This window comes from Manis javanica, chromosome 11 (genome assembly GCF_040802235.1).
Source record: "Manis javanica isolate MJ-LG chromosome 11, MJ_LKY, whole genome shotgun sequence".
In the NCBI taxonomy this organism is placed as follows: domain Eukaryota; kingdom Metazoa; phylum Chordata; class Mammalia; order Pholidota; family Manidae; genus Manis; species Manis javanica.
Window position 1 is genome coordinate 19604306 of NC_133166.1, and position 27249 is coordinate 19631554.

The window sequence follows — 27249 nt, forward strand, 5'->3', positions numbered from 1 at the left end:
ATTGTTCCAGTGATGGCCACAGTGAGCTCTTTCAGTTTGGCCCCTGTGTTCCTTTAAGATGCTCCCATCATTTGTGAGTACTTCCTTTCTTTCTGGCACTACAAGGTGCTTCAGGCTCATCTCACATTTTCTCTGCCCCAGTCCCAGAATCAGGCATTTCTCAAAGTCTCTCAGGAATCCCTTCAGTAGAGAATGGTATCAGAAACCAAGATATGGGCTCTATGCATGCTACTTGCAACCTGGGTGACATTACTTCTCGGCTCTCTCAGAAAACAGAGCTAGGAAACACGTGTATGTATACTAACCCACAGATATGTACATACTTATAATTATTTCTGTATCTATCCATCTGTCTCTAAACTAAATGAATTCATACTGATGTCTCCCACTCTAGCATCTTACCACATGGATTATTCTAGCCTTCCCCCCTTGCTTTTGTGTAACCTCCCTCTCCAACAGTAAGAAAACTGGCTCCCACCATCTGCTTATGTGTTTGTGCAATCTCAGTACATGAGTATAACAGTTACTGCACTGCTAACCCGCACCCCCATGAGGAGCCCAGCTCTGCCGACTACAGTGTGGTGCCTATGCACATTTTATTTTGACATGAATCTTACAGTTTCTAGTCAAAACACTGTTTTCCGAAGTTACTTAGGTCAGTCCGTTCTCCCCACTGGCTTCAGTGAGGTTTTCTCATACATTAGTAATATCTTTAAGATTCTTTCATCTCAAGTCTGCATTCCATCCTGGGATCCCCCGACTTCTTGGTTGATTTTTTAAATTTAATCCCTATACATTAAAATTCACTCTTTGTGGATTTTGACAAATGCATGGTGTCCTATATACAGCAGTGCCATACTATACAGATTCATTCCACCACCCTAAATAATTCCCTGTGCTTCCCCTCGTCAAAGGCCCTTCCTCCTTAAATCTCGAGCAACTGCAGATCTCTTTTCATTCCTATATTTTATCCTTTTCCAGAATGTTGTATGAATGGAACCAAATACGTATATCCTTTTTAGTCTAGCTTTTTTCAAAATTTAACAAAACACATTTAAGATTCATCTGTGTTATTGTGTGATTTAATAGCTCATTTCCCTTAGTTTCTGAGGAGTATTCCATTGCATGGATGTGCCACAGTTTGTTTATCCATTCACCTATGGAGGACATCTTAGCTGCTTCCAATTTCTGGTGATCATGAACAAAACAGCTCTAAACATTGATGTGCATGTTTTGTGAGGACTTATTTTCAAATCAGTTGGGTAAATACCTAGAAGCATGAATGTTGTGTTGTATAGTAAGCCTATGTTTAACTTTATAAGAAACTGCCAAAAATGTCTTCAAAATGATGATCCATTTTGAATAAATTAGAGTGCCTTTAAATTTCTCAACTTAAATACAACTTTCCTGATCCTTTCCTTTGTTTCTCCAGCCGGTAATCAGGAGGTCATAGACATAAGGCCAAGAGCATAGACTTTGCCATCCAGTCTGGGTTCCAGTCCTGGCTCCAACAATGTAAAACCTGTGTATGACCTTGGACAAGCTGGTTTACCTCTTGGAGCCTCAAGCTGGGATCTAACTCTCCATACATGCCTGATGTCACTGGTTGGGCTCTCTTGGAAGTGGATTCTGACATGGCATTTAGCCTGCAGGATATTTAGTAAGAAGAGCATTTGGGGTCAACACGTGCCAAAGGAAGGGAAATCAGCAGAATTGGGCAAAGGGAGAAGTTGAACTGAAATGGCCCTTCACAGTTGTCCTGATTTGGGCTGAAATGGTCGTTTGGATCAGTCATGGGATCAATTGCCCTACAGAGGCACCTCTCTGTGACTGGGACAACAGGTCCTTCCTTAAAGGAGCATCTGGGTGGCACATCCCAGGATCCACTGTGCAAAGCAGAGCAGAAGGAGCACCGGATAAGAGATGAAGACCAGTCCCTTGTGGGACACTTTCCAGCTGTTCAACTTTAGGCTAGTCCTTCCCTTCCCAGAGCCCCCCAGCTTACCCAGGCATAAGTGGCCGAGATAGTGGGCCCAACCGATCCACGTCCATCATTTGCAGTTCACCAAGTAGCTTTATGTCCCTTAATGCACAACAACCTTACTACACCAATAATTAGTCACCCCACTGAGTTCTAGACTGATGCTGCTCCACTCTGTTGAGGACCAGTATGTGTCCACCACCTGCTTGTTATTGGTTCCTGACAAAGTGAGTTGAGAGTATGAGAATAACTTCCCAGAAACTTTAGAGCAATGTGGCAGAATAATTTTATGTCTGTTGAACCTAAGAATAAAAAATTACACTCGTACTGTGTTTTTTTTATATTTCATTTTTCTAGTAATTAATACTGTATTTTATAAATGGATAGGTCCATGATGGATTAGGGGAAAAAAACCACAAGGCTCTTGTCTTTTACCACAGACACCTTGAGAAGCATTGCCAGAACCTGGCAATCACATCCTCAGCCAGGTGATCAAGGTCGATATCATCAGTGGTAAGTCATACTGATGGTATGTACCCTTGATCTGACTTGAGGAAAAAGGCGCTTTAGCTCTGTCAGCAGCACTGCAAGCTTCTGACAATTTTTACATGTTTTAAAGTGGGGAGGCCCCTTTCGATCCTTAATCACTGACGTATTATTGAAAGGCCAGGGTTTTTTGCTTTTGTTGTTCTTTAAAAGAGGCTGTTAGAAAGGGTCCGTCTTCCCACATATTTCTACTGATTTCCTCACTAAGGATATAACAGGATGTACACGGCACTGGTTCAGCTGATGAAAACGAGAAACACTCAGGTCAGTTACCTGGCAGAGAGGGAAACGGAAGATTCAGAATCTAATAAAAGCCCAAATTTAGTTTGTGATAGACACCAAGTCTCACAGGCCTTTCAAAAATCATTTGCTCGTATTTCTCAAAGGGTGGGGTGAGGAAGACCTAGCATTTATGGATGAACCATTTACAGGTGCTGGAATGAAGCCTCGGCGAGCGAGGGAACCTGACTCATGTGGGGTCACACAGCCAAGCAGGTGGGAGGGGGCGCTGGGTGCCTTGTGTCCATCATGCCTTTTTGCCCAGTTTGACGTCAGAACTAGGCAGAATGGGAGCATGTGATAGCTGTCTGGGAAGGGAGCTATCATAATGAGACCAGGATTCCAGAAAGTCCTTTAACCTATCTGACAAGTGAAACTGTTTGTTATAGAGATCACCTTGAGTGTCATTGAGAAATGCATGAATATCCCACATAGCCCAGCACATAGGCTCTCAGTCAGTGACTCAGGGTGCTTACTTTGCCCTTCTGTGGGGTCATTAAGACAGATGCCCATCTACTGCCCCTCTGGCTCCACCCATGGTCCAGCTCACAGACCTTCCAGACTCCTCCTTACTTTGGGGATTGATTCCTGACTCCCTGATGGACATTGAGTTCCATCAGACAGTAGGCCGGGCAGAGTCAGGGACCCTGTCTGCCTTGTTCAGCATGCTATCTCAGTAAAAGTCTGCTGAACAAAGGCCTAAGCCTCCGGCTCTGCTCCCTTGCCCTGCCCCCTGAACCACACCAGTAGCTCTCGCCAGCGTGGGCCCTGCACTTGCTCTCTGCTCTGCCATTGCTTGCTCAGCAGCTCACATCCTCTGCCTCTGCCTCCTCCTGGACCCTAGCCAAGTACAGCCCCTTGGGATGCCATGTGGCTGCCCCAGTGCTGTGCTGGCTGACCCCTGTCCCACCCAGTGCCATAAAGCAACGTCAGACAAGCTGGGCCCCAGCAGGCCCTTTGTCCCCCATGGGTAGTGACAGCTGAGAACTTCTCCCCAGGTCAAAGGGCGGCCTGATTTCTAGAGGAGACTCCAAATCTCCCCATCACTCAAGGGCCACTGACCCTGTCTACCATGCAGGATAATGCTGCTGGCCTCTGGCTGTCTGAATCTGTGTGTGTGTTGGGCTGGGGAGATTGTCTTCCGCACAACAGAGAGCCTCTGAAGCAGTTAGGAGATGCTAAATGAATCACTGACCCCTTATTCATGCAGCTCCTGGCACACTGTGTTAGCTGGAGAGGCCAACTGCTATAATAAACTCCTCTAATCTCAGTGGCTTAACACCGTGAAAGGACATTTCTCTCAAAGTTCGGTGTGGGTACTCCCACTTGGTAACCTCTGGGTAGCCCTCCTCCAGAAGCCGGGCTCTAGCTGCCTTCTTTGTGCCATTGGGGTCTTTGGTCTGGGCCTTCCCAGTGGCCATGAGAGGGAGAAGTCTCTTCCCTCTGGCCTCTCAAGCCTCTCACCATCCACTCTCTCTATCCTGACACCCTCAAATCTAATGGCTACCTTATACTCCATCCCAGCCAGGCCAGAGGTCACGGCCAGCATTCCCACCTCTGACCTGTGCTAAAGCTGCTGCCCCTCCCATTGGGGACCCTCTACAAGGCCCGCTCAGCCTTTGTCCTCCAGGCAGGCTTCCTTGTGCAGTGCTGCTGTAGCCCAGTGTGCTCTCTGAGGGCTCATGCGCTGTCACTGGGGTCACCGTCCTCCACACAGGCCCCCACGGCCTCACCTCTTGTGTTTACACCCTTGTGTGGAGCGTGGGCTGGACTTAGGGACTCGCATCTCTCCAATACAGTGAGGCAGAACGGATGATGTGTGACTCAGGGGCCACATCCTGGAGGGCAGTGTGGGCCCCTCTCTCCTCACCTGCTCAGGGAGAAGCCATGCCATTGGCAGGCCTGTGGAGAGGCCCTCCTGGTGAAAGACAGATGCTTCCTCCCTATAGTCACCTGGGTGAGCTTGGAGTGGATCCTCCAGGCCCACTCAAGTCTTCTGAGACTTTCACCCCAACCAGCAGCTTAGCTGCAACCTCATGAGAGACCCGAGCCAGAAGCCCTCAGGGAAGCCACTCCCAGCTTCCTGATCCCCAGAAACTGTGAGACAATAAAGGTTTATTGTTTAAAGCAGATAGGTTTTCGGGTATTTGTTACACAGCAACAAAGAACTAACTCAATCACTTCCAAAGGCAAGCACAGGGCCTTCTCCCCTTTATCCCAGCCCCAGGCCTAGTGTGCTGGCCCAGGGGGATGCCCCGTGTGAGAGTTCATTTATGCAACCAGTTCACATTCACTGGGGATGCTGAGGTGCGCTAGGCCCTGCACTGAGTGCTGGGGTGGGGCAGAGGGCAGCAAGGACATGGACTTGGCCCTCAGGAGCTTCCCAATTCACTGGGAGTCAGAGAAGCCCACTCCTCCATTAATGACCATGGCCCTTTCACCATAACGTGAGCCCAAAAAAGGGGTAACTAGCTCCAATTCAGGGCAGTGGGTGGGAGAGCAAGGTATTAGGGTGGGGGCAGGGTGCTGAAGTCTGACAAGGGGATAACTTTTGGGGGTGACATTGGCTAGGTAGAGGGGACAGCATGGTCTGGGGAAAGGGAACAGTGTGTCCCAGGACACAGCAGCTGCTGGTGCAGTGCATGTTCAGTGAGCAGAGACGGGTGTAGGGGTGATGGGTTGCAGGGAGAAGGTCCTGCAGTGAGGCTGGTGCAGGCTGGAGGCCAGATGAAAAGGGCCCTGGAGGCTGAGGGGGAGTTGAGGCATTATCCTGAGGCATCGGAGACCATTAGAAGGAGTTGGGTTTGTTTGAAAGAGAGGATGCAGGCGCTGTATGCAGTAGGCTAGAGGGAGAGCTCTGGAGGCAGGCATGTCAGGCACAGCTCTGGGACCACCCAGCAACCAGCAGGGTGCTGAGGGCTGGGGGAGTCTGGGGAATGCAGAGAAAACCTTACTGCAACCAGGGGTATTAGGGAAGGCTTCCTTGACTAGAGGGAACCAGTATTGAAGGACTAGCAGGAATTACCCAGACTGAGGGGGAGATGGCATTCCAGGCAGAGACAATAGCATAGGCAAAAGCCCAGAGGTTAGGGCGTGAAGGTGGAAAGTGGAGAATGGCAGGCCACGGAGCTTGGGTTGTAAGGTGGACATCTGCTGTCCTCCGCTGACCCCTCCAGATCCATTCTCCACCCATCTCCACCCTGCTCCTTCCTGAGAGGCCCACTGGCTTGGACTGCAGCCGCAGGCCCTTGTGTACTCTAGCTCCCAACTGGGTTCAGGCACTCATTGGCAGGAGTGCGAATGAGGGGAGTGGGGTGGGAACACACTTTCCCGGCTCTTTCCTTGAAGGGTCACCCCACCCTGCCTGTGCTCCTCCACCAACGATGGCCCCGCACCCTGCATGCCTCACTCTCCTGGTTCAGGTGACTGCTGCTGCCACTTGGCCTTCCAGGCCTTGGGGAGGTAGCAGTACTTTGCCCCTCTGCCTTGGCCCTGGTTAACCACAGTGTCCTGTGTGGTTTCCCACAACCTGCACCCACCTCAGAAAATTGCTTCTTTGTTAAGCCCTACTTAAATTATCCTAACTTAAATGTGCGATCTGGGCTCTGCTGGGATCCAGGATAAAAACTCCAGGAGCAATGGAGAGCCACAGAAAGATGCAGATGGTGAGGCCGTATGGTCACATCGGTGTTTTAAACAGCTCACAGGCTGTGCATGGAGGACGGACTGCGGAGAGCAAGATGGGGATAAGGCTGCCATGCAGAGGCGTAGCTGGGGCCCTCGGCAGACAGGGAATTCCACATATGTGGGGAGGGCTAAGGGTCTGCTTCAGGTTTTCATTCATAACTTTTTGTAGCTTGTTTGTGAAACAACGCCCAGCATGTGTCCCCAGCCTGTTGTACTGTGGTGCTGCTGCCCCGTCCATGCAGAGGTGGAGTCTGTTCCTCAGCTCTGAACCTGGGGGGCCTTGTGACTTGCTCTGACTAACAGAATGGAATGGAAGGGATGCTGTGCACTCATGCAGCCTAGGACTCAAGACTTCGCAGCCTGGCTCCCATTCTTTCCCAAATTGGTGGCCATTGAAGGCCAGATCAGTGATCTGTGTGAGAGGTTCCCGGGCCCACCTGCAAGGAGAGGCCCGGCAGGCCCAGCCCCTGAGGTGCCTCAGCCCCAGCTTTGTGCAGCTGTAGGGAGCCCAGGCAAGGCCCAGGAGAACCACCCAGCCAACCCACAAAATTGTGAAAATAAGTCCTTATGTCTTCAACCTTACTGTCATTACATGATACTGTCACTACCAAATCCTTACTATCATTAAGGTTTTGAATGGCTCATTACACAGCAATAGATAATAATGGGAGGATACTTCTCTCCTTTGCAAATCTTACCCTTCCTTCAAGGCCTTGCCCACCTGTCACTTCCCCTGGCTGGAAACCATCACTCCCTCCTCTCAACCACACTGCCCTTTATTCCCACTTCTCCCTGACTCTTAGAGCACACTGCCTCACAGGGGGCAGGTACCTTCGTGAGACACTGGGTACGCTTATCACTTACTCATACTTTACACATACTCCCTCTCATTCCAGACAGAGGCGGAGTGGCTTGTAGTCTCCAAATATTATCTTATTATGCTCCTGACACTTGAGGTGGAATCTGTAATCCTTATTTCTCAGATGAAAAAGTCAAGGTTTGGAGGTAATGTGACTTGCCCAGGGTCACTAAAAAGGGATGGGCCAGGATTTAAACCCAAATTGACACTTCTCAAAATGCACCCCAGGTTGTAGCTATTGGTGTGCTCTTCTCCTGGAGGGGAAGGACCCTGCTTTTCCTGCTGGAGGGCAAGGGCAATTCACGAGTACTGGTCCTACCCAACTGTCCTGTCTCCTCACCACTGATGCATGTCCCAAACCTAGGAATCCAGACTTCTCATCAGGGCTTCCGTCCCCATCTCACTCACCCTGCAGACACTTATGAACATCCTCACGTCTGTTCTTCATTCTCTGTGCTGGTCTCCCGTGCGTATTAACACACCCTTTCTAGCCCCTTCACTCCCAACAGAACAGGCCAGAGGTGGAAAGCTTGGGGCGGACAGATCAGGAAGGAAGAGTCAACTTGGATTCTCTGGCCCAACCTGACTCCCCCTCTGGAAGACGAGACGGAACCACGGGGCCACAGGGCATGGGGCCACAGGGCCACAGGGCCACAGGGTGAGCAGAAGGCTGAAAGTAAGGCTTTGACTGCCTTCTTAGTTAGGCCATGGGGAGAAAGAGAAGAAGGCTAAAATAAAATCCTTTCATTTATTGAACTGACATTTATGGAGCTCCCCTTCTTGTGCCAAGGTCAGGGGCTGAAATTACAAAGGATCAGTAAGAGGTGTCTCACGGAGCTCTAGGCCTACATGATGTCAGAGTTGAGGCTCAGAGGTCATCTTAGTCAGCAAAATGGAGGTTCAGAGGGTAGAGGATACTGAGGTGAAGTAGTCTGCCCAGGGTCACACAGCCAGTGACAGCACAGTTCTCCTTCCAGACCCCTGGGGCTGCCACTCCACAGCTCAGAGGACCCAGAAATGCAAAGGTACTCAGGGTAAGTGCAGGGGCCTCACAGCCACCCCTTCCTCTCTGGCTTGGGGAGGGAGAAGTTGGGACTCCCCAGATGCAGGATGCGGGAGCCTGTAGGAAAAGGGGCTGGAGCTGATGGCTTCTTTTGTGCTGTCACTCAAGGCACAGGAAGAAAAGCCTGGTCACTCATTGCTGCTCTCTTTTCCCAGCCCATTGAGTGAAACTACGACAGAGGACAGAGACCTCTGAAATCATTCTCTTCCGGCCATCTCTCGGTGTTCACAGAGGAGTAGACCAGGAGGGGGAGGCTTGCAGAAGTTTCACATCAGGAGTGCAAATCGCCAATGCCAGAGTCTGGTCTCCCCTCCCATGTGGCCAACTGTGACTTGGGGCCCAGCACGGGCTGGATTTGGAGAAGGCTGGGGAGACTCTGGAAATGTTCAATGGACGCCTGCAGGAAACCCTCTCCGTTCACCTCCTGCTGGGTTCCCTAATGCCAGCTGTCCTCCTCCAAGGAGGCACTCAGTAGAATTCCAAGTGTTGGTCCATGGGGATGTTGTACTTGAGCTTGTGGGCCTCAAAGAGGTCGCCCAGCTCCCTGAGGTAGCGCTGGTGCAGCCTGTCCACCTCCTCCTGTGAGGGATGCAGTATCCTCTGCACCTCGATGGGCTTCCCCACTGCAAGATTCAAGATGCAAGGTGGAAGGTGGCCCAGAGCAGGAACCGCAGGAGTTGCAGGGGCCCTTGGGGCAGGTGCCCACCCCCACTGTCATCCCTACAGGAAAGCACTCGTACTGACATTCTTTCAGCCCAATTTTGGATGATGGATATCAAGATGTTAGGGCAACTCCGAGATTCTGATATAATAACACCAGCTGACAGTGTGCCATGTCAGGGAAGGTGCTAGGTGCTTCCCAAGCATTACCTCCTTTAATCCATGTAACAAACCTATGGGGCTAGAACTTGTTATGATTATCATTTGAGAAGTTAGGCAATGAGGCTCAGAGAGGTTAAGTAACTTGTTCAAAGTCATATAGCCGCGAAAAATCAGTGCCAGGTTTTAAACCCCAGGGATGTACTCTTAATTGCCAAGCCATATGGTTCTGGGAGTATGACACGCCATGATTACAAGTGCCTATATTTCTAGGGTGAGGCAGGCCTGGAGCCTAGGTATCTCTTCTTCCCCCATCTCCCTCCATGTCGGCCTGCAGTACCCTCTTCATTCTGGGGAGTCAGGAAGGCCCTAACTAATCTCCTTCCTCTGGTCCTGCCTGGCTGAGAAGCAGTTCCCCTGCCTTCTCCATGTGAGAACAGGTCTGGGGGCAGCAGCCAATTTCACTTCATGAAGATATAGCCACACAACGCAAGGGAAGTCATAATGTAGGGGGTTCACCAAGTTTATGCCCAACTAACAAATAAATGGCCGCGCGGAGGTGAATGGACAGGCTTTGTCAGAGAACCTACTCGTAATCTGAGAAAAGCAAATGAGGTGCCCAAACAGCTGAAAAAGATGGTGCTAAGTCCATGATCCAAAGCTCATGCCCATTATTTACAGGAAAATCCCTCAGGCTCTAATCCAAGCTATTGATTGCAACTTTACAGGCAATTCTAACTGACTTGGGATGCCCTATCCTTGAATCCATCTTCTCCAATAAGCCTTATTAGACTCTCTAATTCAGAATTAAACCCATTTCCTCTGGCATAATAAAAAGTCAAAGAAATACTGATTCAAACCTCAACTTTGTTACTCAAAGGTAGTGTGACCTTTTTGGAAGTTGCATAACTCCTCTGAGCCTTGGTTTGCCACCAGTGAAATACGGATAATAGTCCCTACCTCACGGCTCACTAAGGTAAACTGAGCTGTGGCATGTAAGGGAGCTGGGGCAGGGCTCAGGGGTAATGACTATAGTTCTCCATGCCTCTGTCACATTTCTTACCCCAGACGGCCTTACACTGGGTTCTCTGTGAGTGTGTCTGTTTTCTGGTCTAGAATGTGGGCCCCGTGAGGGCCAGAGTGTGTGTAGCCCGTTTCCACGTCCCCTTGCAGCACAGAGCCCTGGCTCCTTTCCCTGCAGCCCACTCAAGCCTGTGTCTTGACTCACCCACAGTGGTGATGGGCCGGCGGTAGGGTATAAGACCAAAGCTGTACTGGAAGACCCCACGGCCATGGAAGAGTGGAAGGGAGATACCCATGATCTTCTGTAGCCGGTTCTGGATACAGCGCAACCAGGAGCCAGGACAGTTTTCAACTTGGTCAAATAGGTCATTTTCCCCAAAGGAGAAGATTGGCACCAGATCTACCCTGGAGGAAGACAGGGGAGAGAAGGCATGCAGAGGTCCCGAAGAAGGCCCAAGCTGACCACCTCACATCCCATAGGGACCCAGTGACCAGGAATTGGAGCAGAGGACAGAGCCCTGGGCTGGAAACAGGAGGCCTTGGTTGTCTCCCAGACCTCCTATGGCCTTACATTCTGAACTTGGGCAAGTCCCAGCCTCTCTCAGGACCAGGACCTCCCAGTTACACCATGATGGGCAGATCAGAATGCTCCAGAGAGTTCTCTCAGATAGAAAACATCTGAACATTTAGCAGAAAAATCTCTCCTGGCCGAGCATTCCTCAAAGATCCTTCAAGGTGGGAGAACAGCTCTGTGATATGCTCCAAACTCCATTCTCCCAGATCCCACAGTAATCAGATCTAGTGCTGGTTTTGGGCAATATGTCCCTTCCCATTTAGTCCCTTTGATCACCAAGCCTCCCTTCTGGAATCTTTTCTGAATATTTGGGCATAAGAGAGTACATCTGTCACCAACATATAATTACTGTGAGGGGACTGAGAATCTCCCAGCCAAAATAGAATCCTCTCTCTTGCTGCCAAAATACAATCCTGGCCAATCTCCATCTGAGCCGAGAGCCCTCCTCCTAGATACCCGTGCATCAGGGCGAGCCTGATGAAGCCCTTGCGTTTCCGCAGCAAGAGCATGTAGGCTCCAGGCCTGGCGTTCAGAGCCTCCTGGGAACCCCCTACAATGATGGCCAGCAGATTGCCCCCGTCCTTCCTGTTCAGAATGTGAGCACCACTCTCCTTGTCCGATGCCACCAGCCCTGGGGAGAGAGGAAGGTGATCAGGTATGGGATGAGGGGGCCCAAGAAAGAGACTACCAAAAATGCCCACTGAGGCCTGGGTCCCCTACCCCACCCACTCCAGCTGGGTGGGAATTCCCTGAGTCCTCCCTGCTCCCTAACACCTTGGCCAAGCTCATTACCACGCAAAGTACTTCCTTGGGTCTAGCCTCCTTCTCCCACTGCTCTTGCAAGAAGCAGCCTTCCCTAAAATCCCTCCTCCCTTGCCTATAGCCCCATTTCCTGGGCTACCCACGGGTGTGAAGACTCACCCCCTGACATGACGTAGTCCCTGAGGAAGGGGACCCGGAACCACATGGTCAGCATCATTAGATGGGGGCGGATGCCCGGGAAGAGAGAAGAGAAGTCTGTACTCTCAGTGCACAGGTTGACAAAGGCTCCTGTGGCCAGGACCCTGTGGGGGTGGAAGCCAGCAAGGTAGTTCCGGGACGGGTCCAGCTCAGCGGTCTTGACCAGCTGCAGGGACAGCAACGTGATAAGCCAGAGCTGGGCCTGTGTGCCAACCTGGGCTCTGACATTCACCAGTGTACCCTTGGGCAAGTTGCTCCCCCTCTCTGAGCCTCGTGTTCTTATTGAGATACAGTGTGTGAACACACCCAGTGATGCGGTGCAGCTGGCTGTGCCTCAGACTTGCTGTGGGTTTGGACAAGTTGCTTCCCTTTCAAGCTCTTCATCTGTAAGATGGGGACATTATCCCTTGTCCTGCCTACCTGCCAGGACTGCTGAGAAGCTCAGGTCTGAGAGTGCCCTGGAACTATCAAGACTACATGACAGGATATAATTTGAAGGCTCCAAATGACTACATGGAGGCGCCACTAACCAGAAGAGCCCCATTTTAACCACTCAATATAAGAAAAATTGGTACTTAAAACCTGAGAGTGAGCATTCACCAGCTCCCTCAGGAGTGGACTCCTGTTAGGTTGAAATCACATGCAGACCGGGAGGCCGGCTCTAGTCCTGGTGACCCTGTGTACACACAGGTGTCTCACCAGAGGCTCTCTGCTGCCAGACCCTCATTGCCCTGTGACCACTCTCCATCCCTGGCCATGCACAGCTCTGCTGGCGTAGCAGCTTCCCGGGGACAGGTCAGGCCTGCAGCATGGAGGGTGTAGCAGGGACCACCAGACATTGTAGATTGAGTGGGCAAGGAGAGCCGTCATTAGCAACTTCCAACTGAAGTGGGGTGAGGGTGGGAGGGGCAGGAACTGAGCTAGCAAATGCTCTTCTCAGCCAGCTAGTCACTGGACAGGCTGCAATGGGGCTGAGTCTGCAACAAAGATTGCCATGGGCAGTGACTGTGTGTGTGCTCAGGGAGCCAAGCCCTTTCCCACCTTACCAGGGACCGCAGGGCCCACCCTTTACAGTGCCCTGTGCTCTGCAGAGTGTAGCCAGCAGTCTGAAGGTCCCTGAGGCCCCTGGCAGGAGGCTCCCTGATGGGACTGCCCAGGCCCTGTAATTTGCTTTCCCCAGTGGGGGCAGCCCTTTTCACTCTGGCTCACCTTTGCCAGGGTGAAAGTTCATCCTGTCATCAAGATGAAACTTTCAGCTGGTGACTCCCTGAGCATTCTTCCTTCATGGCCCCAGAAGCCTGGCTGCCTGCTCTCAGAGTGTCCTGGAGGGACCCAGGGCACAGCAATGGAATCTGAGCCTGTCTGCCCCATCCAGTCTGACCAGCCCCAGATTCTCCAGTCTTGGACCTGGACTTGGTCTCTGCAAATGCCCACATTTCCAATATGCCCTCCAGTTACCCATGGACCCCTTGAGGAAAGGCTGCAAGGATCACAGGTGGTGGGGCCATTGCCTCCCAGACAGGACAAACCTCTCCTACTCACTCAAGGGGGAATTACTGGATGTGAAAATAAAGACAGAGCAGAGAAAGCTCTGGTCATTCTCCTTCTTCAAGAACTCATCTGGTGGTGTTTCTCTAAAAACACACCTGGCTTCCTGTACTGAAACGTTGGCTTAAGGATTCTCGTTCTCAGCTAGTGGGAAGGTAATATTCTGTAACCTCCACAAAGGTTTGGCAATGTCTATCACAACCAAAGAATGTGACAGACCTTTTAACCTTTTAACTCCACTGCTGAGGAATTTAGGTATGGAATGTATTGCACTTGTGCAAATAACAACTGAACAAGATTATTCACTGTTCTTAGTTAACTGACAATTAGGTAATTATTAATAATTAGAAAGAGTTATTAATTATTAAGTATCTTTTTTTGGCGATATCAAAAACTTGACATCCACTCAAGTGTCCATCAGCAGGGCCTGTTTAGACACATTACGGAACATTCACACAATGAATCACTGAGCAACCTAGAGAAGCTTGACACAGCTCTTCCTGTCCTCACAGGGGAAGCAGGCTACTATTGTTTGTCAGGAAAAAGCAAGGGGCAAGACAGTGTGTGCAGAATGTCACCAACTGTGCCAAGAAGGGGAACATGCATTTGCTTCTAGGTGGATACACCAAACACAGGTCATAGTTGCCTCTGGGGAAAGAACCGGTGACCTGGGATGTGAAGTGGAATGGGGACTTCTCACTATGTCCCCTTTTGTTCTTTTTGCATTTTGAACAAGAATGTGTTACCTATTTTAAATGAATAATGAATGAATAAATGAGTGAAATGAATGAAATAAATGAACAAATGAATGAAGGAATGATTATCCCCTTAATACAGAAGTCTTTGTGTATAGAGAAATACACAAAAATATACAACCTGGGCAAGTTGCCAGTATTTGCACATGTGTCTTCACATGTGTTTCTAAGTGTGTTCACTGATAGGGCCATCACTGTCCCACTGAGGCCAGGTGTGCATGTCCCCAGACGTGGTCTCTACTGCTGACTTTCTGTGCTGACCTCTTTTATCTGGCCACTGTGCCCAAGTGATATCATGCCATCACTGTGAGGGCTCTGAGATTACAGACACCTGTCTGATGTACCTCTCGTCCCCATTGCAGGCCTGGAACAGAGGAGATGCTATGGAAAGACTGTGGAACTGAAGAAGGAAATCATGAACCATTAACAGATGAGGCAGATGCAGCCTGCCTTGGAAGGAAGACCACCTGTCCCTGTTCCTGTCCTGACATGTCACTTGGGTTATAGTAGCAGAGGAAAGAACCCTGAGCTTGGAGTCAGGAGCCCCAGGTTCTGTCGCTGGCTCATCTCATGACCTTCAGCAGGCCCCTGCCCTCTCCATGCCTTAGCTTCCCCTCTCTCTTCCAGGACACAGGGAAATGTGACAAAACAGGGAACTGGCATGGCTGCTACTGGTTTCAGGTGAGATAAACACAAAAGGGGAATTTTGTAACGTGCTGTGTTTTCTGCCTTCCTCCCTCAGTTCTCTTAGGGGAAGACTAAGCAAAGATGGGTGGATATCTAGGGAAGGCCCTCTCTGGGTGCATGCCCTGGCAGGCCAGGCTTGGAACCAGGCACTGGTGGCAGGAAAAGGGGATGGCCAGGTTGCTAGGTCTGGGGGTTGCATTTTTTTACTAACATAGTTTGTGTACCATCAAATTCAGCCTGTTAAGATATGCAATTCAGTGGTTTTAGTGTATAGTTGGTCCTTGAACAATGCAGGACTTAAGGGGGTGCCGACCCCTCCATGCAGTCAAAAATCGATGTATAATTTTTGACTCCTCCAAAACTTAACTACTAATAGCCTACTATTGACTAAAAGCCTAACCGATAATATAAACAATCAATAAAAATATATTCTGTATGCCAAATGTATTATATATTGCATTCTTGTAATAAAGTAAGCTAGAGAAAAGAAAATGTTATTAAGAACATCACAAGGAAAAGAAAATACATTCATAGTACTGTCTATATTTGTTGAAAAACCAAGTGTAAGTGGACCTGCACAGTTCAAACCTATGTTGTTCAGGGATCCGTTGTATTTAAAAGGTGTGCAACCATCACCACTACCTAATTCCAGGGTATTTTCAACACCCCAAAAAGAAAGCCATCCCCATTAGCAGTTACTCCTCTTTCCTCCAACCCCTGGCAACCACTAATCTATTCTCTGTCTTTATGGACATGCCCGTTCTGGACAATTCATCTAAAGGTAATCATACAGTATGTGGCCTTTTGTGCCTGTCTTCTTTCACTTAGTGAAATGGTTTCAAGGTTCATCCTTGCTGAAGCATGTATCACTACTTGGTTCCTTTTATGACTGAATACTATTCCATCCTACGGATATCTATTTTCTTTGTCCATTTATTAGTTGATGGACATTGATGTTATTTCCACCCTTGGGCCATTACACATAATGTGGCCATGAACACTTGTTTACAGGTCTTTGTGCAAATATGTTTTCAATTCTTCCCAGGGTGGTGCTACTTTGGGTCCCAAAAGCCTTGCCTAGACAACTGCAGCCCTGCAACAGACTGCCCAGCAGAGGCATCCAGATCTTAGGTGGGAGGGAGGGCAGGGAGGGGCTGTGTCTGTCCAGTCCCACCCATCTCTCAATAAATGCCCTTGTGACCCTTCACACCCTTGGGGTGACCCAAATGCCTCAAGAATCCACTGTCTTGATGGCTCCATTATGGTTTGCAAAGCACCCGCACCACTAGTCTGTGTGACTAGGACCCTTGGGAGGCTGGCAGCAGCGTGGGAGCTCATTGCACAGCTGAGCAAACTGAGATGCAGAGGGGTCAGTGACCTGCCCAAAGCCACACAGAGGACCAGAATCTGAGTTCCACCGTCCCCTGCAGAGTGCCCCAGAGAGAGCCAGGAAGCCTATGTTTCAGACCCAGGAGATATCTTGAGACTCAGGACCAGCTCTGGGGCCTTCTCCTGCTAGTCAAACTCAGAAGGGCCCAGCTCTCAGGCTTCCTCTCCCAGGACAAGGTGAATTCTGAATCAGCAACCCACCTCTCTCTGCTCCAAAGCCTGGTGATGGAGAACTTGTTCATGGCCTATTTATCTGCCTTGATTACTTGGCAGGTTAAAAATGCAGGGCAAGCAAGGTCTGATTCAATAGGTCTGGTTCTGGCCTTGGATGTCTGATTTGTGACAAATTTCCTAGGAGATTCTGATATATGTATCAAAGCTTGAGAATCACCACTCTAAATCAAAGGAAGCCCCTTCCAGCCTCAGTCAGTTGGTGGTGTGTGTGTGTGTGTGTGTGTGCTTGTGTGTGTGCAGAGACCAAGGTCCCTCCCTGTCTCCACCCATCACAGCCAGATGGAAAGAAGGGCTCAGTTATTCTCCCTGGTCCTGGCAGTGACTTGGCATGGGCTTCAGCCTCTGTGGGCTTCCCAGCAGACATGTTCCCAGCCCGGCCCCTCACACAGTCAGGCACTCATCTAACTGACACTTGGTGACACATACCGATATATCACTCCCTCAATTCTAAGATGCACCTTTTCTTCACCTCTTAACATTTTGTTATAAAGATGTGCTTGATATTTCTAATTGAAAGAATCTTTTTCTTAGTGGCCCGTAAAACATCGGTATGTTTTACCATCAAGGATACCTTAGAGTGGAAGAAGTACAGCCTGTGCCAGGCACTGCAAGCTGGAAAGAGTGCCCGAGGGGGTGAACATTCCCAGCACCTTCTGTGTGCTAGGCACCTATGTATAGCAATTTGCTGCATCCTCTGTTAACCCTGTGAGGGAAGTCCTGGTGTTAATGCCCCCATTTTACAGCTGAGGAAACTGAGACCCAAGGTTAATTAACTGGCTCTAGTCACATAACTAGTAAAGTGGCAGAGGCAGGATCTTAACACAAGCAGCCAGGGTGTGTAGCCAGCAGGCTTTACTGGCTTGTGGGAGCTCCCTCATGAAAGGTGGTGGGGCTAATAGGGAGAAGGGGTGAGCTTCAAGTAAGGTATAGGCCAGGATAAGTACACAGCTCATGTCTGGAGAACTTGGAGAGCACAGGGGGTGGGGGAGGTGGGAGGAGGCAGGGAAGAGAGGCAGGTGAGGAGTGAGCAGGGTCCAGAAAGCAGGGATAGGCAAGCTGAAGCAAAAATCAGATTTTATTCTAGTTGCGATGGGAGTCACTGTTGCATTTAATATTTTATGAGGATTATGCTGGCTTCTGCATGGAGGATGAATGTAGGGGGTGTTAGTGGAAGCCAAGCCCAGGTAAAGAGATGACTGTGATCAGACTTAGGTAGTCAGCCCCAGAGGAGTTTGGGAAACAGACTCCAGGCCCTAAAGAGGCAATTCTTAATCAGGGCTAATTTGTCTCCCACCCCCCACCCCCAGGGGACATTTGGTAGTCTGTAGACATTTTCAGTTGTCACCACTGGTAAAGGGGAATGCTGCTGGCACCTAGAGGGTAGAGGCCAGAGATGCAGGCAGACAATCTAATCCGGCCCATACAGACCGTGAGGATCAGTCAGCCCAAACTGTCCGTGGTGCCTGGGGGGAGAAAGCCTGCACAAGCCTGGCCAGTAGCGGGAGAGGCAGCTGCAAGGGCAGTGGAAGTGGCCAGGAAGGGAGGCCCCCAGTCCCTGCAGGGCAGTCCTGAGGCTGAGCGGACAGCTGTGCCCAAGGCAGAGCTAGGACTCCTGCGAGGGTCATGGGGACAGGCCCCAGCTCCATGTCAAGCAAGACCTTATCCCAGGCGGAGCCCTCGCATAATGAAAGGACACATAGCAGGAAGAAATGACACGCGGTCCTTGGGCTGTGTGAGCAGGAGCTCCGGCCTGGGTGGGAGACTGAGCACCTGAGTCCCTGTAACTCAGGTTAAGAGACCCCAGTGTTCTGGGAGGTGGCCGGCCTGGGAGGTGGGGCATGAAGTCCCTAGTGATGCCTGCAGGGCTGTGAAGGAACTAAGGGGTCATCCCAGGGGTCAGGGAGGTGTCCTGCACTGCCTGGACCCGGGAGCATTTCCTGACACCAGGTCACAGGGTCTCTTCAGGCCTGGGTCTGTGTAGTCAATGTCTGCCCTGGGATGATGAAATCTTCACAGGAGAAACCCAGCTACTGGGCTGGTCTTCAAGAGAAGACAGCTCTTCCTATATGAAACATTGCCTGATTCTCCACCACTACCTCTTTAGGGAGCCTACAGGGAAGTTTAGAAAGCTCCAAGGCCCAGACACAGCATCCTAATTTTGCTTGAAATTGCACCACTGAACACCAGTTCATAAAATCAGACTGAGAACTGACAGAAGCTCAGATTTCCACACGCATTTGAGAGGGGAGAGCAGAGGCCCATGAATGTGGGGGAGCTCAGCAGAGCTGGGACCCCTGCCTCCGCCCACCGCAAGGTCCCTGCAGAGCCTGGGCTGTAAAGGTGTGTGGAAGGGTTGGAGGGTCTCCAGGGAGGCTGCGGAGAAGGGAATCTGCTGGCTACAGCCCCCTACTGCAGCCTCCTAGGAGCCTAGGATCGGCAAAGCCGAAGTGCATGTCATTTTGCCCTCTGCCGGCCACTTGGTGGTACTGCCTGATGATGCAACAGGCCTGTAGTGGGCAACAAATCCCAAACCCTGTGCACACAGAATTTCTGCAAAAACAATACAGTATCCGACCAGTGTCAATAGGGTTGAGGTTGAGAAACCCTCCTCGAGAGCTACCCGGCTGGGGGAGGAACAGGAAGGGCAGCGGATAGGACAGGCACAGAGCCATCTCAGCATCATTTTTCTATAAACCAGACCTGCAACTAGCAGCAAAGCAGGTGCAAAGAGAGCCAGATATTCTCCTTTGGAGGCCTTTCAGTTGAGGAGTCACAGTTCTGTGGAATGGTCTTCGGTGGCCGTAATCTTATCCCTGAAAACCTTCCCAGCCTCATCTCCAGCTGACTTCTGCTTTACACACTCAGAACATCAGGCCTATTGCTCAAAACCCATCCTGTGGCAAGCTTCCGGGCCTGAGCTCGAGCTATTCCCTTTGCAGGACACCTTTCCTTCCCTGGTGAACTCAGGAGTCAGCTCACAGTGGGAGGTGAGACCACAGAACCAGAATCAACAAAACTCTACTAGAGCCAGAACCTGTGTAAGGTTTTCCTTGGCTTGGTAGCTGATGACACCTATACTCCCAGGCTACAGGCCACATTTTCTCATGGAAGCCATGACCTTCCTGGCACAGAACAGTGAGTCCTGGCCTGGGAAGAAGAGAGGGAGGAAGGGAATTCAGAACCTCAAAGCTCAGAGGTCCTGGGCTGGGGATGTGGGACCCTGCCAAAAATGTGCCTGTGGCTCCTCTCAGGACCCAGCAAGGCTGGCTTGTCTTTGCTGACAAGACCTTGGGAGGGTGGCCTGCAGAGGAAGCAGATATGGGCACCGGGGAGGATGGCTCTCCATTGGGCCCCTCAGGTTAGCTCTGCACCACTCTGCCCTCCAACCTCTATCTACCCTCATGAGCAAGGACGTCTCTGCCAGCCAGCTTCCTGCCCTCTGCCCAGCTTCTGCCCAGCTGCCCTGCCCTGCCCAGTCCCACCCCTGCCCTTTGCCCAGGAGGCCTGATTACTGGGGTGCTAGGAGCTCCTGTGCCCCAGTTGTTGCCCAGGTCTTGCTAGTCCTTGCTAGGCCACAGGACTCTCAGAAGGGAGCAAGGCAGGAGCTCTGACTCTGCGGAGTGCCCGTGCCTCGGGCGAGTTGTTTGACCTCCGTGAACCTGTCTCCTCCATGCCTTCTCCCTTTGCTAATGGGGGACCTAGTTCTTGAAGGGGCAGAAAGATGCAGGGCTCCCAGAAGGGGTGGGAGAAGCCAAGCAGGTGGGAAGGTTAGAGCAGCAGGGCTCTCCGAGTCCTTCCAGGACCCACAGCGACGCCCGGATGTCCCCAGAGTCCTCACTGACCCAGTAAAATAATACTAGCTACTGGTCCACTAAGAACCCACACAGGGCTTTATCTGCTGTCTCACTGAATCCACACAACCCAGTGGTGTATATGGCATCATCTCCACACTATATATGAGGAACCCAAGGCTCAGAGAGATTACGTAACTCACCCCAGGTCCTACAGCTGGTATGTGGCAGAACTGGCATTAGAACCTAAGTCTGTCAGCTCCAGAGGCCGTACTCTATACCTCTCTTCTCTCCTATTTCCAAAGGGAGCCAACTGCCCCTGCCTGGCACCCCTCTGTGTTCCCACGGCCTTTCTCATCCTACCCCATCTGGCCAATGAACCATCCCTGTCCAGCTCCTTACATCCAAGGGTTTAGTCTGTCTGGGATTCAGGTAGAAGTCAGAGTCTGTTCACTCAAACCTAGTGGTCTGATTCACTCAGGGCCAATATTTGGGTCCAGGGTCAAGTGTCCGTAATGACCATGAGGTACTGTAAGTTGGAGTATCAGAGATTCAAAGGCACTTAAGAGTAGGAGGGATTAGTCTGCTTAATGCATACATGGGGAAACTGAAGTTCAGAATGGGGCAAGGCCTTGCCCAAGGACACATAGCATAATAAAGTTAGGGGCAGGATAGACAGAGAACCAGTTCAGGGCTCTCTCCTCTGCCCCTTACACATAGTTGCTGCACAAACTACAGAACCAGGAAAAGAAGTTGCTGTATGACCTTGGTCACACCTTTGTCCCTCTCTGGGTGTCAGTCTCCTCATCTGATGAAGTGGAATGAGATGGTCTTTTAGGGCCTTGAGTTTATTACCTTCACTCTCAAACCTGGGCTGCAGAGGGGTTTACACCCATAAGATACATATGTGTTCTACACTGTATGTCCCACAGAGCTCCTTCAAATCCTGTACATTCATCAATCCTCATATTGGTCCCATAGCCCTGAAGATGGGAATCCATGGCCAGAGAGAAGCCAGAGTCGTCTCCAGGTCACATAGTGGTGGAAGCCCTGGCTCCTGCCTCCCAGCCAAGAATTCTGTTCACTGCACATAGGGCCATACCTCCCCCACTGAGATGTGGGACCCTATGGCCCTGGCCACACCCCAGCCAGTCCCATTACTCACCGAGATGGGGAAATAGTCCCTCATGTACTTCCACATGACCCAGCGCCTAAAGGCCGGGATGCGCCTGCCCCCTTGCCACGGCTTATCTCGGTCCAGGTACCACCAGGTTGCATACAGGATACTGAATAACCAGAATCTTGTGAACAGGAGGCCTATGAAGACCGCAGTGCAGATCTGGGCTGGGGAGGGAAGCAGGAGCTGTCAGTGGTCAGAGGTAGGAGAGGAAGGAGGAGAGACTGCCCACGGTGAGCGCTCCCCATGTGTCAGCACCAGCAGCACTGGGCTGTCCTTCCCTCAGCCCCAAAAAGAACAGATGAGTTTCCCACGCCTTTGATGGGGAGGAATGCAGCCAGGCCAGTGTCACACTGGGAGCATGGATTTGAACCCAGTGGGCCTAATTCCAAAACTCATTTTTTACCACTGCACTAGGCTAACTTATTCACTTTATCTTCCCCCTCTCTCCCTCCCTCCAGTAAAGCAGTAAGCATTCACCAGGTGCTCAATAGATACATGTTGGGCAACCGACTGGATCAACTGCTTTTGGTTTCCACCTTTTGGGACCTTGGGTAAAAAGGAGACATTCTTCTGTCCAGCCCTCTTTCTGTCCACTCTCTAACCATCTTTCCAAAGATAAATCTGGCCTGATCCCCCTCTGATTAAAGACCTCCCATAGCTTTCCCATAACTTCAAGGCACAGTCCAGGCAGCTCAGCCTGGCACTGAAGATCCCCCTGAGCTGGCCCTATCCGCCTCCTGCTTCAACCTCCCCTTGCCCACAAACCCCCCAAAGCTCCGGCCACGCTGAACAGCTCACTGAACTCCCTCAGTCTCTTAGCTTTTGCTCATGCTGTTTCCTATGCCTTCCCTGGTAAAGGAGAGAGGGAGAAAGACACTAACCCCTGGCTGGCCTGTGCGTCAGGGATGCAGCTGTGCACACCAGGCCCAGTGAGGAATCCCTATCTGACCTACAATTCCAAATCCCTTGCTGCAGGCTAATCCCAGCTTCATTTCAGAGTCAGTCTGTGGGCCATCCCTAATTTGGTGCTGATGAAGCATCATTCCCAGAGAATATCGCTCCCTCCACATCCCATTTCCCCGCTCAATGCCATTTACTCATACTCTTCAGGAAGGTCAGCTTCCAGTTATGTATTTCTATTGAAAGAAGGGTTGCCTGGGCCTGACCTTCCTGGTAGGGTTCCTGGAGGAGGGAACTTCAAACCCAGTCTGAATGGTAGTAAAATTCATAAGCCAGATAATGCAGGTTGGGGCTCCCAGATGTTCACTTTTTACGAAGCAACTATGATATATGCCAGGCGCTGGTGGCACAACTGTGAACAATGGATAGAAATTCCTGTCCTCATAGAACTGACTTTCCAGTGTGGTGTTTGGGGCACTTCCTGTTTTTGAATCATTATTGTGGTAAAATATACATAACACAAAATTTATCATCTTAACCAGTTTTAAGTATACAGTTGAGTGGCATCAAGTTCATTCACATTGCTGTGCAACCATCACCACCATGCATCTCCAGAATTCTTTTCATCTCAAACTGAACCTCTGTACCTACTAAATACTAACTCCCATGCCCCCACCCCAGCCCCTGCTGACCACCATTCTATTTTCTGTCTCTATGAATCTGACTATTCTAGGAACCTCCTAGAAGAGGAATAATGCAATATATCTCTTTTTGAGCTAGCTTATGTCATTGAGCATAATGTCTTCAGGGTTCATCCATGTTGTAGCCTGTGTCAGAATTTCTCCCTTTTTCTGGTTGAATAATACCCCATTGTCTGTATATACCACATTTCATTTATTCAATCATCTGTTGATAGATGGATAGACCCCCTTTGCACTTTGTTTTAAAATACTATTAAATTAGTAACTAATAAAAAATGAGGAGGCTTCACATACAAACCCTGGCATGTGAGGACTCTTGAGAAACCAGAAGAAATGGTAGCCTACATCACCATTCTCACAGGGGGCTCCTCCTGGGTGTTTCCCTAACATTCCAGACATGCTGGCCAGGTGCTGCTGTAACCTATGCTTTATGATTCCCGGAGGGGGCAGGAAGGACCATCAACCACTTGTGGGTTGTTCACCTTTTTATCTTGAATATTCCTAAATAAAAATTTTGAAAGAGAAAGTTGTGGAACAGTGGGACTAAAATGCCACCATTTGCATGAAAAAGGACATTTGTACCTATGTGGCTGCACATGCATCTAGGAGGGGAGGACTCCCACAGATCTGGAGGAAAGGACACAGGATGCAAAGGGACAAGGATGGTGGGGAGATGGACTTGAATTTTATTTATTTATTTTTACATTAAAATTTTTAATGTGGAAAAAATAATACAGAACCCCAGCTAGGGCTCTCTCCCCGTGGGCAAAATCGAAAGTCTGGGTGAGTGGCTCCCACGTTACAAATAAAAAAACAGCTCTAGAGAATAAAAACAAATTGTTAATAGTGGTTCCCTGGAGGGTAGGATTTGGGGAGGTCTTTTGCTTTTAGGATACACATTTTGTTGGAATGTTTTACAATAGCATGTATTAGTTTTGCAGTCAGAAAAAGAGGTTAGGGAAAAAAACACACACAGAGCATTTGCACTTGATGAGAAAGATCTCCCCTACCCCAACATCCCCCTCACCCTGGGCTCTTCAACCATTAACTCCTATGTGAGTCACTTAGGAAAGGAGACACTTTCTTTCACTTAATTGTCACAACTCTGAGAGGGAAAAATTTTAAATCTCACTTTACAAAGTTCCAGAGAGGGTAGGCAAATTGGCTAAGGTCACACAGCACACTAGTAGGTCGGGATCTGAAATTCAGTTCTACTATTTTGGCTACATCATTTTCTATTTATTCATTCAATATTTATTTATTCCAACTTTTCTAGGAGTTGGAGATGTGGCTGAGAATAAGACACACTGAATGGGGTTCCCTTGTGTGAGTGTGAGTGTGTGAGTTACAGAGCAAAGGAAACAGCAAACAAGTCACCCATTTGGGGAGTATTTGGCTCTCAGCCCTGAGTACTTGGTGACAGGTCCTGATTGAATTCTCCAGCCACTTCTTTGCAATTCCCCATTAATACCTCCTCTAACACCAGCGTGAACCGGCTCTTCAATAAATGTACATTCGGGGAGAGCAGCGTATCACAGAGAAGGGACAGTGGATCTCTGGCAACTTGCTGCACTGATGGACAGTGACTGCATTGGGGTATGGGTGGGGACTTGATAATATGGGTAAATGTAGTAACCACATTGTTTTCTCATGTGAAACCTTCATAAGAGTGTATATCAATCATACCTTAATGAAAAATTTAAAAATAAATAAATAAATGTGCATTGTCTTCACTCTCCCCTGGAGGCCCTGACTCTCTTGCCAGCTTTTCAGTCTTGCCCTGTGGACCCCATCTCCTAAATATCTCTTGACCAGGGCCACCTCCCTCCACCCACTGCCCATCTCTCTACACCAGGGTTGGCAGTCTTTTTCTTAAAGGGCCAGACTATAAATAATTTTAGACTTTATGGCTCAAGAGGCAACATGGAGGACATTACATAGGAACTTAAGCATTTAAAATGCAACTTTAAAATGTAAAAACCATTTTGGCTCAAGGACTGTATAAATACAAGACAGTCAGAGGGCTGCATTTGGCCCATGGGCAATAGATAATTTGGTATCTCTGATTAGATTGTGACCGCTTCCTGCCATTGGTCTGTTCCCCCATACTCCAAACATAATAGACACCTTGACTGCAGCCATGGGGACCTTTAACTCACACACTGGACCTTGTCACTCCCCTACATAAAGCCCTCCTAGGACTCCCCTTTGCCCTCAGGATAAGGAATAAGGTACCAGTGGGCACTGACCCCTTTGCTCAGCTGCTCTCCCTCTAGTCCTCAGGCCCAGGGCTACTTTGTGCAGCTCCTGACATCCCCAGGTTCCTGTGTCCCTGGCCTGCAGGGCTGGTGGTGGGCTCTGCCAGACAAACAACTTGTGCCCTCCAAGCTCACACAGGGCAATCCCAGCATGACGTTCCTCTGTGATCCCTAGGCCACAGCCTACCTGGCTCTGGGCCTCCAGTGACCTTTGTCCAGGAGCCAGCAGACTTGCTGCCTGCCCCACGCATAGACCTCCTCCCATGGTCTCTCCACCAGCCTGTGTCCCACATCTTCTCCCATACATGCTGCCTGCTCTCCTCACTCTGCCTCCTTCCCTTTCTTCCCTCGGCAGTCAGAGGAGCCCAGGATTCCAGATCTACAGCCTTGGGCATTTAAGGCACTTACTTTCTCTGTCATGGGGATAGCCAGGGACATTTAAAATGCTTAATAACCCTTAGGACAGAGACCCAGATCAATCACAAAGGATGCTAGGGACACAGTACTGGAGGCCTGCTTTGCTGAGGGTGAATCCTTTAGTTGCAAAATTGTTAGGGGAGGACTCTGAGGGAGCACCTGGTGTGTGTGTGTGTGTGTGTGTGTGTGTGTGTGTGTGTGTGCACACGCATGTGTGCGTGAGCTGTTGACCATTTGAACACCAAAGACTGGCACCTGTGTACAGGCTGAACACCAGCCCTGGGGTAGCAGCTCCTGCCCACTCAGGTGCTGGCAGATTAAAGGAAGAATCCCACATAATCCTAGTTACTCTCTCTTCCAAACCCTTGGTCCTGGGCATTCTTCACAAACATTCCCTTTGGCAGAGCCAGAGTTTGGGCAAGTGTGGCTTCCCTGTGCTCACTGTGGGGTGGGGTGGGTAAGGGGTTCCCAGCCCAGGGGCCAGGCTAGGTCTGTGCTGGGCAGAGCAAGCACATTTCTCATCTCATCCCACGACAGCTCTGTAAGGTCAGCACTGTTATTCCCATTCTGAAGATGATAAAATAGAGGCTCAGAGAGGCCACACACAGGTCCACCAAGGTCACAAAGCTGATCAGTTGCCCAGCTGGAGTCTGACCCAGGTTAGCCTGGTGCCTGTTCACCCCGCAGTCTACTTTCCGCTTCCACCTTCTCTCCCCTTCCTGGTCTTTCTTCTCCTCACCCCTCCCCAGTCTCAGTTTCCTCCTCTCTGAAAGGAAATCCACCTCCTCTGGGCAGCCTAAGAAGACTGGAACTTTCCCCCAGTCACCTAGATCCTTCCCTACACAACCAGGAAGCCTGAGGCAGGGTCTCTGTCCTGCCTCAGCACAAAGGCGAAACCCACAGCCCAGGAAAGCTAAACCTGCCCAAAGCCACAGCTGATGGCTTCTACCCCACCCAAACCCCCCACCCCCTGCTGTCCAGGGGCCCTCATCCCCACTAGGGGCCTAAGGCAGGCCCAAGAGGTCTCTTTGGACAGGGGCTCTGAGCAAGCCCCCTTTAGGACTAACAGCTTCCCACCATCAGTGCGCGCAGTGCACCTGGGGCAGCAGGGGAGCATGCCCACCACCACCTCCACCGCCCCCCAGCCCAGCTGGCCTTACCCAGGGCCAAGAAGGAGAAGACCCACTGCAGGACCGCGAGGGTCTGCAGCCTGCGCTCCCACGGCACGGACAGGGGTGCAAACTCCACCATGCTGGCTCCCCTGCCGGCTCGGAGCCTTCTCTGCGCACAGCTGTGGTCAGCGCACCTAGGCCTGCTCTTGCTGCCGGAGGTTGTGTAAGCATTTGTGGGGAGCGGGGAGGGGCAGGGGGAGGAGAGAGGAGGAGGATGCCCCACCCAGCCCAGCTGGGCTCTGAGGCCTCCCTGACCCCACCCACGCAGGCACCTGGGTGAAACCTTTGAATCCAGCTGCTGTGGGCCCAGCCAAAGGAAGGAGGAAAAGAAGGAAGTGTAACTTCCTTACCTCAGGCATTGCCTTATCTACAGATTGCCTTCTCTGATTGCTTGAATCTTGCCCTTCACTTGGCAGGTGAAACTCT

The 27249-nt window shown here is 50.4% G+C and overlaps 1 protein-coding gene across 1 annotated transcript; it reads right to left on the reverse strand.

The window, feature by feature from the left end:
- Window positions 1-8086: 8086 nt before the first annotated feature.
- Window positions 8087-26979, reverse strand: MOGAT2 (monoacylglycerol O-acyltransferase 2). The gene is made up of 6 exons (XM_017672082.3): window positions 26812-26979; window positions 21361-21539; window positions 11753-11957; window positions 11288-11462; window positions 10463-10662; window positions 8087-9038 (listed from the first exon to the last, which is right to left on the reverse strand). Exons 1-6 carry the CDS (start codon window positions 26900-26902, stop codon window positions 8884-8886), a joined length of 1005 nt encoding a protein of 334 aa, XP_017527571.2. The 5' UTR covers window positions 26903-26979; the 3' UTR covers window positions 8087-8883.
- Window positions 26980-27249: the final 270 nt, after the last annotated feature.